The following is a 17,577-nucleotide window of genomic DNA, read 5'->3' as shown; positions in this document are numbered from 1 at the left end:
TACACAATCCTATAATATTCTATAATAGTTTGTAATGAGGGATAATAAATTGTTAAACAGCTGTCTAAAGGACAGCACCTTGAGCTTATCAAACTGATTGATAGTGAAATAAAGACAGTCATTTTCAAAATTCTCTCAATAAAAAGGAACATGATTATGCCAAAGTTTTGTACATAGTCTAGTCTGTAGGTGAGGTCATAAATAAGTGTTCCAAATTCAAAAGCAATACATCAGTGATTTCAGTGAAAAGTACCGAGAGTTATGAGCCATGCTCTATGTATAATAAATGACAAGGAACAACATTTGAAAAACTTCAAAAACTTTAATTAAAAATCTGGACACAAGATGATGATTGTCTTAAGAACTGTTCTTCTTTTGCTTTATATAGTAAAACTCAAACTTACATTTAGCATCAAACTTGTCATTCTCATTAACTGGTGTTATTTTTACAACAAAGGCATAGTATCCCGATTTCCAGACCTTGGCCAAACTTGGATGATCTACCTGTAATATATGTATTTAGACAAAAAATTAATCATGGGCAAACTGTACAAAAATGTAATTAAATAGAAATGATCTTAATATTTGGCTCTCTGTATTTCTACAAAGTTTAATCCGGGCATAGCAAGACCGAAATTTTAGAGAAGTAACAACTCGCCCAGCTTATATCAGGGAGGATCATTCCTGTGAAGTTTGGTCAGAATCCACCAAGTGGTTGTTAAGGAGGAGATGCTGTTTCAAGAAATTGTGGATAACTAAAAAAATGGACACATGCCATCACAAAAGCTTAAGTTATTTTCCCACAGGCCAATGGGAATTATTCTTCCTGTTAATGCAAGTGGGAACCCATGACTAAGAAATTTGTACTGTTACATAGGTATTTGTACTTTTTAACAGTAACAATCTGGTCAAGTGGTTTATTTTCAAAAAGAATATAATGGTCGCTTTTTTTTCCTCGATTCAGCCTCACTCCACAGGGTAATCAGTTGAGTGACTATGACAGCCAGAGAAATTAGCAGTAAGAGTACTAAAAAAACAAGAGCTGTCACAGGAGACAGCGAAGCTTGACTAATAAAATACTGGACGCAGTAAGGACAAAACTATGAAAGAAAAATCAATTATGTATAATTATGTATTAAGTTATAGTAAAAAAAATAACATTTGTTAACATAAATTCCAAGATCAAGGGGAATGATTCTAGAAATAGTCATGCTAGAGTTATGGACCTTGCCACACAACATTTGTGTAATGATAAGAAATACATATTTGAAGTTTGAAGTAGATACCTTAAAAAGAAAGAAGTTATTATATTTCTTAAAGAAAATCCCAAGTTCAAAAAGAGATAAATCTGTAAATATTGCTTCAAGAGTTATGAACATTGTCACATAAAATGTAATTGGTGATAAGGAATAAGTATTTGCAGTTTGAGGTAGTTACCTTTAAAAATAAAAAAGTTAAAATAAAAAATAACATTTTTCTAGTAAATAAATCTAAGTTTATGGGGAGATAATTCTTGCAATATTGGTGCTAGAGTTATGAACCTTGTCACATAAGATGTGGATGATCATAACGTAAATATATTTGAAGTATGAAGTTGATCCCTTTAGAAATAAATAAGTTACAGTAAAAAATAATATTTTTTATGGAAAATTCTAAGTTCAAAGGGAGATAAATTTGAAAATATTGGTGCTAGAGTTATGAACCTTGTCACATAAGATGGGGATGATGATAACGTAAATATATTTGAAGTATGAGGTTGATCCCTTAAGAAATTAAGAAGAAACAGTAAGAAATAGTATTTTTTGAGGAAAATTCTAAGTTCAAGGGGAGATAAATCTGAAAATATTGGTGCTAGAGTTATGAACCTTGTCACATAAGATGGGGATGATTTTAAGGTACATATATTTGAAGTATGAGGTTGATCCCTTAAGAAATAAAGAAGTATCAGTAAAAAATAGTATTTTTTAAGGAAAATTATAAGTTCAAGGGGAGATAAATCTGAAAATATTGGTTCTAGAGTTATGATACCTTAAGAAATGACAAAGTTATAGTGAAAAATATTTTACTGCACCAAAACTTTCATCTAAAATCTGGATGCGGACGCCGAAGCCGGGGCGAGTAGGACAGCTCCCCATATACTTCGTATAGTCGAGCTAACAACTTCTCCAGTACACTTACAATGGCAAGGTAAAAATAGTTGAGAAACTTGAGATTTTGTTACACTTAGTTCAATTTTGTTACAGTTGTTGCCTGTCCCATCATTTTAAGTACCAGTTATAACCAAGTAACTTTTTATGTTGAATAAGCTATTCATTTGAGAATAAATGAAATTCAAAAAGCAGTGTAAAACGCTTAATGATTTTTACAGAAGCAAATAACAGGGGCACTTACGTCTAATGGAATTGCATATAATGTCACATTTGGGTGTTAGATGCAGTCAGCAGTAACTGTTTCACTTATCAATTTAAGTTATCCCTGGAGACCAGGATCAAATATATAAACAGGCAATGTGAGTTACATAAACATCTGTACATGAAGTAAGTAAAAAACTCTGTAGCATCATATTAATTGGAACCCTGAATTATAAACTTGATAAATTCACTACATCATAAATGACAACTTTTGTTCAGGAAAACAACGTCAATATCAAAGTTAAGTTCTTAGTTTTCCAGATAACCCACCTCCTGATCTTGTTTAACATTCTGTGAAATATTAGCCTTAGGTGTAACTCCTACTGTTGAATCACTAGTTTTGGTTGTAGTGACAGTTTTATCTGTTTGCACTGATTCTAAAGGTTTAGTTTTTGTAACTGGATCTTCTCGTTTTCTCCGAGATGGTTTATCATTCTTATCTTTATCAGCCGCCTCCTCTGTAGTGGATTTCTCTGTTTTTTTCTCTGTTTGTTCCGCAACCTTAATTAAAGTATAGATAATTCCTGATCCTTGTTTAACATAAAAGTTTATATACATGTACACCAAAGAGTAATTATTTTATATAAATAACTAGTACTCACTACTATTAAGCTAAACAATGTTTTAAACAATTCAATTAAATGCTTACCATTATCTGGGATGTTAAGCTTAACCACTTCTGCCACAAACACTGCCATCATTGAACATTTTATAAAAATTCTTATTCTTCATCAATAATCATTATCTAGTCTCTTTCCAAAATCACATTATATCTCTATATCATTAAAACGATAGTACAGGTTTTTAAAGCTAGAAATAACTAACCATAGCTATAACAGGAGTAACAAATACCTCGACCATCTCAATAACATAAGACTTTATGTAGGTCCATTTATTATTATTTTTGAAAGTAAATATTTGAGTTACGTTAGAAGAAAGTCCTTTAAGGAGTACAAAATTTATAGAACATCACAAAACTGTCGAAGATTTGACCTTAGAGAGTAACCTTCACCTAAAGCTGGTATAGCAGCTTCAAAGATTTTACATTTAACTTTGCTGCATTGGCATTAAAATCCTTCTAAGAATATTGGATTTTAGAGTAGACACAAAATTTTCTGACATTTAACCTTCATGGATTCTGCATACTAGTACCTCATTGTTTGGGTTAAAATTTGAGCAAAGTTTAAAGGAAATCTTAAAGTGTATGAAGCTATATCTTATGAAATATTTCATAAAAATTAAAAAAACAATAAAGTTGTTTTTCATAGCCATATGGCCATATCTTAAAAAGATTTGTAACATTGAATATATAATATGTTATTATTTATACATAATGCTGAACATAAACTTAAGGAAATGTTTTGGAACAAAATACAATGCTGCTATTTTTAGCCAATTTGGCGATGATTTCACACCTGCCCAACTCAGTTTCAATAAAAGAATATTTTCTTTCAAGGTATTCTGTAATCTTTTTTATCACAATATGCAAACCAATAATATAATGACAAATGATCCATACCTTATCTATTTTTTCTATTGTTGGTTTTTCCATAGTTTTTGCCTGTAAAACAAAACATGTTTATATACATGTATATGTCAGCTTTAGTATTTGAAATAGTATCTAAAAAGTTATAGAATCTCGCTAAATCATTATCAACATTAGACCATTGTCACTGACTGTTGTAATAGTTACCATTCTCCTCCAAATTAAACGAAGTTATACATGAAGCACACAATACTATTATTTCAAAAGTTTGAGATAGGGATCTAGACTTTCAGTGAAAATTCTTCATAAATGTAAGATCTGCACATGCAACAATAAATTCATTATTAAAAGCCAGATAATTAAAATTATTATTCAAGATGGAGTTATAGTTCTTTTGCAGTGCCGCCGTCTCTCTCACTGGATTATTCAATTTCACCTGAATCTCTCTAATACCTTCAAAGTTATTTTCTGGACAAGGAAAATATAGATCATTTTACGCTTTGATCTCTCAGCTTGACCTTGGCCTTGGTGGTAGGGGTCTGGGTCTTGCGCATGACACATAGTCTCCCCATTTTTTTCTTTGAAAGGACGGGGGTCCATAAAAATTTGTAAATAGATTAAAATGACAGTTGGTGATGCACTGTAAAATTAATGATGATAAATTTAAGTTTTTCAAGTAGCATTAAAAGCTTGAAAAATTGTGCAAATTTTAGCAAAGAAATGAAACAGAGGACATATAGCTTAAGACTATGGATGCTCGCTAATTTTACTCTTACTATAATTCAAAATATATTTCAAAATATGTAAAAAAATGTAAGTTTTTTTTGTTTTTTTAAGCATAATTGACATCGACCACTCTAACAGATGGACTAAGTAAAATATATTTCTACCAAATATGAAAAACATCTGCAACAGTGTAAAAATCTATTTTTTGCACAGGTGACCTTAATCCAAGTGACCCCTTACTCCATCCAAAGTCAGAAAACCATCCAAGGTATAATTCTACCAAATATGAAAGGCATCCGTCAATAAATAAAGGCTGTGTAACCAAAGCTTTAAAAAACTTTTTTTAGTACCAGAATCCTTGACCTTGACCAAAGTGACCCCTACCTCCAGACCGCTGACATTGAACTAAATATGAACTATGTCAGTCAATAAATAAAGACTGAATAGGCAAAAGTTTTAAGTATATTTCTTAGCATTAGTGACCTCGACCCAAGTGCTCCCAAACTCAATCCAAATGTAGAGGACCACATTAGATATATTTTTACCAAATGAGCCGCGTCACGACAAAACCAGCATAGTGGGTTTGCGACCAGCATGGATCCAGACCAGCCTGCGCCACCACGTAGTCTGATCAGGATCCATGCTGTTCGCTTATCAACTCTATAACAAGTAGACAAACTGATAGTGAACAGCATGGATCCTGATTAGACTGCACGGATGCGCAGGCTGGTCTGGATACATGCTGGTCGCAAACCATTTATGTTGGTTTTGTCGTGACACAGCTCAAATATGAAAGAGATCTGTCAATAAATGAAGTTGGTAGGTGAAACTATATGGAAAGTGCCGCAGAACTATGGAAGTATGAAGCTTTGACTATATGCTCTCCAAATTTTTTCTTTGGGAGCAATAAAAACAACTACCTTAATTTCAACAGTGTTCTATCTACATCAGTAATACTGCAAATCAGTGTAATGAAAAATCCATCAATGTATATATAAATGAAAATATTCAACTTTTAAAAGCATGGGCTTACTTCTAAAAAGATTGTAGAGCCATCACATATTTCTTCATAACTTTTAGTGATATACTCTATAGTATCATATTTGAAGTCTGGAAACAAAAGTTTATGTGGCCCTTCACCAAGCATCATCTCAATGGCTGCTCCTTCTGCCTGTTAAACATTTACAACACAATAATATGTCATTTATCAAATTACCACTTCAAGAGATATTAATGAAAAAATTACTATGATAAAAAATCACTTAAACTTTACGCTAAAAATGACAAACTAAATGCTTATTAAGATAATGTAAACATGGGCATTCCAGGCAATGTTTAATTAACAGTTATATGTGAAAATGGGGCACAACTCCAAAAATACTGCTTTAAAAAATAATGCCCTTGCCTTACAACTGCACCATGTCATGATTAACAAGTAGTCCAACTTTCTTATTGATACCTACCTGTTTGAATAAAGATGATAAACAAAATCAACGCTGATGCAGCCATTTCAACAGTTTGACTTTTTCTTCAAAACAGATGAGATTAAAATGATATGCTATATCATACCATTCTAACCATGTTACTCCCCAAAATACAAATACACATGTGTTTGTTACATTCCTAACCAACATTCCTAACCAATGATTTTATACAAATCTTCAGTTTGATAATACAATAAATTTACAAACCTTAGCACCTTCTAAAGATTGAAACTCTGTGGCACAAGGTGTATACCTAAGTAACCACTCAATCTTAATCTGTGCACTTGTCTTTGATGAACAGTCAACTGTAAAATAAAAATTAAATATATTTATATCAAAGAAATCTGTTCACAAATACATATATTTTATTTCTGAATGCATTTAACACATATATAATTATACAGTGCCCTCCAAAAGTCCTTGGACAAACTTTAAATTTGTTATTGACAGGCAAACTTTGTTTAAATTAATAATTTATAGAGAATTTGGTTTTGTTCCAGAACAAGAGCCAGCAGGGGCAACACTCTACCTTTTTTACTTTTTTAAAAGGAAATAATTAAAAGGTTTAAACAAATCTTCAAATTAAAATTAGTTTTTCTTTTTTTCCAAATTTTAATAGCTTGGTCTAGTCACACTTGTTGTTCTGTCCATGTATAAATCATTTCCATAAATAAAAGACAAAGTTAAGAAAATATATGCAAATTTCAATAATTTAACATTGACAGTTAAGGTTATTCAAAGGTCCAGGTCTGGTCACAAGTGTTGTTTCATCCCAAAATGAATTAAATCTGTACATAAATAACACAATTATGACAACTAAACCAAAATTCAATAATTTGACCTTGAACGTCATGGTCATTTAAAGTCAGTTCAACCTTTAAGAAGGACATGTCCAAAAGGTAATTTTGTCAAAGTATGAAAATAATTCATGACCAAAAAGTTATTTTGTCAAAGAATGAAAATAATTCATTAATCAATTACAAAGTTACAGTCAATTATATTCTTAAAGACATAACACAATAAACATGGCAATGCCTCGAAACCAGGTTTTCAGTTATCACCATTGTAGATAAATATATTGTAGTTGAAATACAAATACAAGCAACAAACAATGTAACTATGTGCAATGCAAATCATGATTAATGAATTTTCTATTTTTAGTAACTGTAACCTTGACCCTAGGAGGCCAAAAAGCCATCCCAAGTGAGGTCTTCATAAAAACTTGCTTTACCACAAATTTCATAAAAATATCTTATTCCAAACTAGTTATTGACCGGAAACCTATTTTCTATTTTTAGTAACAGTGACCTGACTGGAAAAAGATTTTCTATATTTAGCAACAGTGACCTTGACCTTGACTCTACAGGACCCAAAAGCAGGCAGATGAGCTGGCAGGCATGCAACAACCTAGATAGTTTCTGTTTTATAACTAAATAAAGTTTGTGATTAATAGGATATATTACACTAATAATTAAATTTTGTGGAAAGACAAAGGGCCATAATAAGGTAAAAGGTAAAAACTTATCCAATCATAAAACCTTGACAATACACATCAGGGCACTTGAAGATAAAGCTAATCTGTGAAAATTTGAACAAAATCCTTTGAGAAATGTAGAAGCAGTTGGGCAACAGAAGAAATTGTTCACTATATACTCTATTTAAGGGCCCACATACCTCAATCTAATAATCGGAAAACCTGGTTAAAAATCATGACAATCTCAGCATAATTCAATAATTTGACCTTCAGGTTTGACCATTAGGTTACCTTAAAGGTCATTTAAAGCTTAAGAGCAAAGCCAGTTCAATCTTTAGATGGTCTTGTCCCAAACACCGTTTTATATGAAGTACTTCGTACACACAAGAACCCATGACAGAAAGAATATCTCAACATTTATTTGAAAGGCTGCATTAAAATCTGATACAAAAATGGGTAACTGTTGAGAAAAGTCAGAAGGGTAGAATTACACTTGGATTTTCTTAAAAAACTTTAAATTTTATATAAATGTTTAAAAAGTCGAAAACTGTGACTGACCTATTTTTCACATATGGTTTTTGTACTGCAAATCTGGATCAGTGGAAATTCACATATTTTTTTTAATTGGTGGTCATTTTTGAGATCCATATTGGGTTCACCCCCAATGATGATGGCCCTTATAACTCACAATAGAATATGGTTTACATACCCAAGATTTAATAACTTGGATATTCTTTGGTCAATAGACCAAAACCATTTGAGCAATTTCAGTAACAGATCATTTCTGTACAGGTTCCATCAAAGTCATAACAAGCCACTGAGGAACAGATGTCATTTAAAGCTTATTTTTAATTTTGTGACCATCTTGTTCTACAGGCCAGAATCATTAAAGCAAAAAGCCTATCCAATGATCATTGCTGTACAGAATTACCAAAATCTCCTAAATGAAGTTTTTTTTAATTTTACGCTGTTAAAAATGTAAACAAAAACAAACTCTTTTACTCATTTATTTGTATTTATTTAAAAAAAAAAAACTTAAGTAAAAATTGAACTTACTTTTTAATGAGACTATTGTATCCTTATACATACTCTTGGTAAAAAGCATGTAGCCCTTGTCCTGTAAGGTAAAATATTTGACAATAATTAAATTATATTAGAAGTAATACTGAAACTGAAGCTCTTGCATTGACACTGTTGTGACAACTCTGCTTCAATAGCATTCATAAATCTATGAAATACGAGGGTTGTCCCAATATTATGTGACAAGATTGTTTAAAAGCTAAATGAAATAGGTACGAATTTGATATTTTAATATGTTATAACCCCATATAATTGAAACATTTTCACAAATTTACATAGAAAAATATCAATAAACAACAAAAATATGCCATCAACACCATGGCAACTAACTGAATCGCGGCGCACGTCAAACATCAAAGACGACGTTAAATCTATATCAGGCGCCTTTCTCAAATACTCTCAATGGCTTTCAAAGCAATAATGGTACCCATAAATCGTCAATTACAGATTTAAATCATGTGGTTATTAATGTCTGTTGCATGTTTGGATGGCATACATTAATTTTTGCTATACATGAACTTCCAGTCTCCTTGCACCTGATTTTAGCTGTGGGAAGTAGGCGACGAAGATCGGTCTTCCTATCCGTGTTTTCCTTATTTTCGCTTTTTGTAGCGTAAAACTCTGGTTCCGTTCATGCCTTTAGTAAACAAATGCTCAGGAAATGTTGCTAAACTGTTTTATTTGGTAAATTTGTTAAAAATCGTAACATGTGTCGTCTCGAAATAGTCATGAAACCTGAGTTACCTGTTCACTGCGCCGCAAATTCTTAGAACGTCGCCATTTTAACTTTCCTATTTTATATGAGATATTTTCATTTATTCAAATCTTTTTCGTTTCTTAATTTATTTAACTAAAATTTTCTGAGATGATGTAAACATAGCAGCAGAGGAAGTCAACATGACATTGTGCAGACACATCATCAGATATTTGAAATATACGTAATTAAATTTTAGCCTATTCATAACAAAATGCAAATTATTTGACGTGCGCCGGCAACTCAACCCGTGGTCGTTAATATTGAAAATTTCTAAGTAACTAGAGTAAATATTTTGTAAATGATTTGTTGTAATGTTAAATAATAAAATTAACGGTTATATGTGTGAATTATTTTCTATTGGCGTTAAAAATGAACCGTCTATAAAATTTGTCACGGACTTTTGGGACAACCCTCGTATGTTCTAAATTTTGATTAAACTAGAAATGTGTCAATAGGACACGGGTGCCCCAACACTCCACTGTTTTGTCAATCTTATGACTCTAGGTCAAAAATTTTTTGGGCTACATGTGCCACAATTTGAAAACTAAAAATCTTTTACTAAGTTCATGTAAAGGGCAAGAACTTTACAAATACTGAATAAATCCAAAAGCAACCCCAAGGTTCATAAGTACACATGCTGACCAACTATCTTGTAAACTTTCAGACCTACAGGTGAAATAATTTTTGAGCTATGCATGAACAAGTTGAAAATTGCAAATATATTTTTAATTTGCATCATTGCACCATTCCCTACTTCTTACCAACTTCAAAGACGCAACACTGACACCAAACTCGTCCCAAAATTTGACGTGTCACGCATTCAGTATCGGGCATTGTCATTGGTTAAACGCCTGCAATACTGACACTGACTGACAGGTTTATCAAAAGAGAATGTTGTCATGCATTGATTAATTTCTTGACAGCTATTGAAAGTAATTGAAGTATGTTTGAGTAACCAACAATGCAATTATCCGTTAGACCCCTGCTGTTTGAGGGGAGATATTACTTCAGGTATGTATAGTTGCAAAAGTTGTTTAAGTCTATCATTAAATTATGTTTATTTTAATTGTTTTGTTGTTTGAATATTTTAATATCGGGGAAATTATCCCAAGGCGGGAGAACGGGAGACAAGTTCGAAAATCAGGGTTTTTTAGCTCAATTGATAGAGCCACGGAATGGTATTCTGAGGGTCCTGGGTTCGAGTCCTGGTTATCCAACACATTTTTCTCACCCTGTGATACTTGAAAAGAAAAGACAAAGTATATGAAAACAGAGTGACAATGCAGGAATGAGACTATTCTCTCCCTTACCAGTTCCTCTCCCTGACGTTTCTCTCCCAATCCGTTTCCTCCCCTGACGGTTCTCTCCCAAATTTGAAATATGCAGACAGTTCTCTCCCAATTTTTATTTGTTAGTTATCATTTAAGTTTTGACTTAATCTTATAATATTTCTTGAAGATTATTAAAAGAATGAATTTGATAAGTAAAGTGCATTTTATGTTTATTTGATTCTAAAAAGTGTTTGTAAATTTAACACCTTTTCCTATTAACACCTTTATTGTGAGAGGATAAGATTATTGGACAGTGATTGATATACATACACCTGTAACTATGTGAAGGTCTAGTGATATTCATTTATTTGTTAAATAGCGAATAAGGTGGTAACAAGTATGTTATAAAAAATAAATAAGCAACAACTGGTATGCAATCACATTTCACATTTACTTTTATACAAAATTGATTTAAGAACATGTAGTCATTAACATGAAACAATATATATTACCAAATAAAAATATAAAAACACCTTTTCACAGTTATTTTAATCATTAGATTACACCTAAGTCCTTCATTCTTGAATAATGAATTATTACAGTGATTTTTTTTTTTTGGTTGATTTTGAACCAGAAAAAAAGACCTCTTCACAATGCCAAAAACACATAAAAAAATTCACAAAAATGTGTAAAAAATTCACAATTGGCAGGATTGCTTTTCAGTACCAAACAAGATAATGAACTGACAAATGACAATCTTGAGAATTTGATTGATATATTTGAGGGAATAAAAAGAAGAAAGCTGAAACTATGAATATAATTATTAAAATGTATGAATAAAGTGACTACAGGTGATGATTTATTCTTGTTTATTTTTTCACAATTTGACAGATTATCGCGCTAAAAATTCATAATTTTAGGGGTAAGGGTTGTTGCGAAAAAAAAGTTTTAAAAACATCACTTAATTAATAAACACCTTAATTATCTCTGACAGCAATTTAATGCACATGTGTATTGAACTCCTTTCTTCATTATACAAAAGTATGAAATTTAGGAATTAAAATTTATAAATCATTTTTTTCTTATAATTTTTTTTCTTGTCTATTAAAAAAACAAACAAACAAAACTCGCCCAATAATAAATATCGAATGATTATCTTAATAAGTAAATTAAACACATTAAAAAGTATACTTTAGATCTAATAAAAAAAATCATAATAATACACTAATAATATGCTAAAAATATTTTTTTTATCTAATCTTTATCAATTAATCATCAGGGTTCTCGGGGACGCTTATTTCGGCGTCCCGGTACGCATGTTTATTACAGCTGGACGCAAATATTTCAGAGCAAGGATTCCATGTACGCTTAATTTTGCCTGGGGACGCGTATTCATTACCGATTGTTTACAGCCACAAATACACAAATGCGTCAGCGCGTGTCAGTCTATACATGTAGGTAGGCGGTCCTATGCACATCGACCCGTGAAGCGATTAGCCAATCAGCGATAAGGCTTCCGATCATTATCACGCAATAGTGATACACGCGCTACACAGTACATGTAATTACCAGATATAACACGAGGTGATAATTTTATATCTTTGATCAACAGTTGATTGGAAATTAGCAAATTTTACCGACAAAAGGATAAAATTATCGACTATTTACGCCGCAAGTTTAAAGACTGTTTTCTCAAATAACAAAAGAGTGTAATTTTGAATGATCGTCGAATATTTTCGGCATTTTCTAGGCACAATTTTGCTTTAGTTTCATTCTTGCAAAAACTTTCTATAACTTATAATAAGAGTATTAAGAAATTAAGATATTGTGCCGAAATGCCAGGTACACATACGCTTTTCTTTGATATTTAGATTCTATCCGAAAATTGATCCCGAACATCGGCGATTTCACGTTCGCCAGAAACCCTAAAATTTCGCTAAAATTCTCGGTTTCAAAGCCAAACATGCGAATAAATTGTTCCTTTATTATTTAATCAACATTAAATCTTTAAATATCGATCTTCAATTTGCCCCCTTTTGAAGATATTTGCTAAAATAATTGTCGATCGGATGTGTCTCTTACACACTGTGTGAAGCTGTACACGATTTTCTTATTCATTCCGCTAAACGCTGCCTATATACATTTACGTTTTATTTTTACAAATACAAACTTTTTTCTTTAGAGTGGACTTTTTTAACCAGAATAAAATTTGTTTTGGTATAAAAGTGAAAAAAAACAAAAAACGATTTCCATGTGTTGATCCATGTGTTGAGTCAAAATATCAGCAATGCTATTGTGAGCATTGAATGACTAATCTATGAACATATTAATTGTGACGCGCTTTTGGACTCCAACTTTTTTAGGGTTGGGAGTCCATGGACTGTTTTAAAGTCCTAGTGAGAACCCTGATCATAAACATGCCCATGTATTAAACATCTAAATACTTCAATAAAATATTTTTTCTCCGATTTATATCAATTATTATTATAATTTAATAATAAACTTATCCATTTAATAAACATCTAAATACTTCAATAATAATGTATTAATAAAAAGAAATAAAGATGGGGATTAACTGTCTGCTTATTTGCAAATATGCAGACGGTTCTCCCCCAAAATAGGGAGAGAACCATCAGGGAGGAAACGTCAAGGGAGGAACTGGTAAGGGAGAGAATAGTCTGACTACCACAATGTAGTACTAAATAAATGATAATGGAAAATAGGGATTGGTTGACTAAAGATCTTGGACCTGGATTGACTAATTTTGTCAGCAGGGATGTCGGACGGCTTGACTAGAACCGTGTATAGCATATTATATAAATTTGGAAAACAACAAAACATCAACAGATTCAGCATATAGATCAGGGCAGCACGAAATACCCAAATATACCCAAATACACCCAAATATTGCCCAAATATACCCAAATATTGCCTAAATATACCCAAATATTGTCCAATTATACTAAAAATAAATGTTTTATACTAAAAAAGTGCTGTTTTAATCATGAAAACAATATACACTTTCACTAACAGGGGTTGACACTAACTTTTCAGCCAGGAATCCCAACGGGACATCTGTTTTTGAATTCAAAAGTCCCTTCCCTAAGTTGGAAGTCCCTGATTTTTTTTAAATATAATTTTAAGAATAAAGCAATAACCTTTGTCTATCAAAATTGATGTGCAACTTATTTTTTATTGTTCTTTCGTTCTACTTTTTGGGATGTTGATCATAGCCGCCCATGGATCTGTGATAACATTAAGTGATGAAGGAACGAAATCCTCTATGTTTCCTTCCAGCATTATTAAATTATACAAATCATACATGCAGTTGGAAGTGTTTATAGGTCTTGTAATATATGTCCTAAATATATCTGACTTCAATACATATAATTTATTTTGTCCCTTTGTCTGTAGTTATGCAGGAAGTAATTTTCATTTGATATTATAATATTGCTGTATTAGGTCTACTTGAATAAGTGTAAACTAGTCATTGAAGAGAAGAACATGAGTTACTGCAAAAAAACTTTTTTGCTCAAAACTCCTTTACATAATGATATCAATGACATGATTAGACAGGAACAAATTATCATTATTGCATTTAAAATACTAGAAATGTGTCATCATGCCACGGATGCCCCCGCATGCAGCCAAAATTTCAGATGGTGCATTAATTTTTTTTTTCATTTTAAGTTAAGTTTGTCTAAAATCATTGAACCACAACCAAATTCAAACTTATACTGCTTATTCCTAAGATGTATCTATATTATTTTCAAAGTGAAAGGGACATAACTCTGCCAAAAAATCATCAAACCATGACCAAATTCCAACTTGACCTGCCCATTCCTTTGACATATCTATATGTCAAATTTAAGTTGAATATGTAACACTGTTGGGTAGATAATGAACAGAAACTGTAAATTTCATATTATTTTCAAAGTGAAAGGGGCATTACTCTGCCAAAAATCATTGAACCATGACCAAATTCGAACTTGGCCTGGGCATTCCAAAAACATATCCATATGTCAAATTTGAGTTGAATGTGTTGTACCATTGGGGAGATAATAAACGGAAACTGAAAATTTCCTATTACTTTCAAAGTGAAAGGGGCATAACTCTGCCAAAAATCATTGAACCATGACCAAATTTGAACTTGACCTGCCCATTCCTTTGACGCATCCGTATGCGAGTTGAATGTGTTGTACCTTTGGGGAGATAATGAACAGAAACTGAAAATTTCATATTATTTTCAAAGTAAAAGGGGCATAACTCTGCCAAAAATCATCAAACCATGACCAAATTCGAACTTGACCTGTATTTTCTCATGACATATCCATATGTCAAGTTTGAGTTGAATGTGTTGTACCGTTAGGGAGATAATGAACGGAAACTGAAAATTTCATATTATTTTCAAAGTAAAAGGGGCATAACTCTGCCAAAAATCATCGAAGCATGACCAAATTCGAACTTGACCTGTATTTTCTCATGACATATCCATATGTCAAGTTTGAGTTGAATGTGTTGTACCGTTGGGGAGATAATGAACGGAAACTGATATTTCATATTATTTTCAAAGTAAAAGGGGCATAACTCTGCCAAAAATCATCGAACCATGACCAAATTCGAACTTGACCTGTATTTTCTCATGACATATCCATGTGTCAAGTTTGAGTTGAATGTGTTGTACCGTTGGGGAGATAATGAACGGAAACTGATATTTCATATTATTTTCAAAGTAAAAGGGGCATAACTCTGCCAAAAATCATCGAACCATGACCAAATTCGAACTTGACCTGTATTTTCTCATGATATATCCATATGTTAAATTTGAGTTGAATGTGTGCAACCGTTCTTAAGATAATGAACGGAAACTGATGATGACGGAATGACAGAATGACGGAAGGGACGGAAGGACGGAATGACGGAACAGGGTAACACTATATGCCCCGGCCATTACATGGCGGGGGCATAATAATAACAAAAACGGTATATTAAAAAAAAATCCCAAAAAAAATCACGCATCCGAATGTGTTTATCCGAAATCTAGTACACTATTGATTATGGAATTGCCGACTTTTTCTAACATCATAGTAAATATCAAATATTAAACAAAACTATATAAAACATATCATTTTTACTATGGTGGTTGAAAATTCAGCAAAATGTCGGCAAATACTGACATTGGAATGTTTGGTATGTGGAGAATTTTCGTGTTTTGTAAACAATGTTTCATTTCCGGTTTACTTTTTGCAAGTTAATCACGTTTAATAAATACTTTTTTTTGCAAGATTACCATCTTAAATGAATACTTTAAAGTTGATTAAAGATCAATTTTAATTGTTTAGTATATTTTTTACTTAAAAACTTAAAAGTCCCAACGGGACATCTGACTTGGAACTTAAGAAATCCCTTTCCAATTTTTGGAGTCCTCGGGACCGCGGGACTGCGTTAGTGTCGAACACTGACTAAGATATAATCAAACATACCCAAATATACATTTTCCTATCATTGTGTTTTGAACAAAGATACAGTATATGTACTCCATTAAAGCTTTTTTTAATGACATTGACTTCTTCCTCTTATTATGATATGAAATTTCAACAAAATTACACCTTAAAAATGTAAGTGTAGACAACAAATATCATATCTTGAATTAAAATTGCATTTATAAAGAAGCGATATTGTAGATAAGCAAATGTCACAACTTTATTTTCTTACAACATCTTAACTGCCCATTTCAACGGAATGAATGAAAGTTATAGCAGGCTAAGTCATGTTATTTTATAAATATTTATCGTATAAGTACCTAATCTCACACCCAACCTATTCTCAAACCTTTCATATATCTGCTGTTATTTTTTTACTAGAAATGACTATGATGTCCTGAACTTGTGTGCATAAAAGCTTTGTTTCTGACAGACATGTCTGCTGATGTCAAATGAAAACAGTGCATAGGAACAAATATTTACATAACATATTTTATTACTTAGCGTAATTTTATACAAATTGCTATTACCTTTGTAAGTCCAATAAATACACCATTAACTATTTATGAAAATGAATATTATAGACAAAATATCTTAAAGCAGGTAACTGCATCGTGTAGGGTACTTCATTGTCATGTGATAGTCATATAACAATCACTTCGTTGGCTAAACTAAACAGTAGAATTTTAGAGATACTTGAAGGGGTTTGAGATTAGGTTCTTTATTTTAAGAGGCCATGTTAGTTTTAAAACAGAGGGTTGTGCTTTTCCAAGATGGAAATAGAGCTTTTTTAATAGTTGAATTTCAGTCAAATTTTACAGAAATGTTACATAAAGATTAAAGTGTACATATGTAAAGAATTTTTATAAAGATATATTTTTATTCACATTATAAGACCTCTTGAATGCTTAGAGGTTTGAGAACTGGTTAGTCCACGATATTTATTTCTCATTATAATCTATATTTTATACAAACAAAAATAAATATTGCTATATTTGGGTATATTTGGACAATATTTGGGCATATTTGGGTATTTCGTGCCGCCGTATAGATCATACATGTGGTGAATTTGCAACAATTTTTAAAACGTGTTATTTGTTGTGGGTGGGGATGCTTCAACAGTTCAAAAATTATATTTTCTTAATGTAAAATATTTATACATATATGCATAGACTAAAATACCTGTGGGAATTGGACATTTTCCCATATGCCCTGCTTTGAAAAAGCAAATGTACTCTTAAAAACAAGCAAAGAAACGAAAAATACTGGTATTAAATTCATTTTTCTTCCTTTGACAGCTAACCGTATAAGCAACGCAGTGAATAATATGTTGTAAAACGTGGAAAAACTTTTAAAAAATCAGGAATAAGGGATATAAATGTATCAAATGTTACATTACTTATGG

At 31.8% G+C, this 17,577-nt stretch overlaps 1 protein-coding gene across 2 annotated transcripts in view; it reads right to left on the bottom strand.

Annotated features, from left to right (window-relative positions):
* The window catches only part of LOC132714249 (transmembrane protein 87A-like), a 31,081-nt gene extending 13,571 nt beyond the window's left edge, over positions 1-17,510 (bottom strand). For both annotated transcript variants that reach the window (XM_060697073.1, XM_060697074.1), the window contains exons 1-7: positions 17,355-17,510; positions 8,638-8,698; positions 6,315-6,412; positions 5,657-5,794; positions 3,931-3,972; positions 2,682-2,912; positions 405-504 (exon numbers count right to left, since the gene is read on the bottom strand). In XM_060697073.1, coding sequence (XP_060553056.1) covers positions 405-504; positions 2,682-2,912; positions 3,931-3,972; positions 5,657-5,794; positions 6,315-6,412; positions 8,638-8,698; positions 17,355-17,453 — 769 coding nt within the window. In that variant the 5' untranslated portion in view covers positions 17,454-17,510. The remainder of the gene's footprint in view (positions 1-404; positions 505-2,681; positions 2,913-3,930; positions 3,973-5,656; positions 5,795-6,314; positions 6,413-8,637; positions 8,699-17,354) is intronic.
* Between the last annotated feature and the right edge of the window lie 67 nt (positions 17,511-17,577).

This window comes from Ruditapes philippinarum, unplaced genomic scaffold (genome assembly GCF_026571515.1).
Source record: "Ruditapes philippinarum isolate M1 unplaced genomic scaffold, ASM2657151v2 ctg35_1_1_1_1, whole genome shotgun sequence".
NCBI classification, from domain to species: Eukaryota; Metazoa; Mollusca; class Bivalvia; order Venerida; family Veneridae; genus Ruditapes; species Ruditapes philippinarum.
Note: the sequence above shows the minus strand (reverse complement) of the source record. Positions and strands in the feature narration are given on the sequence as shown.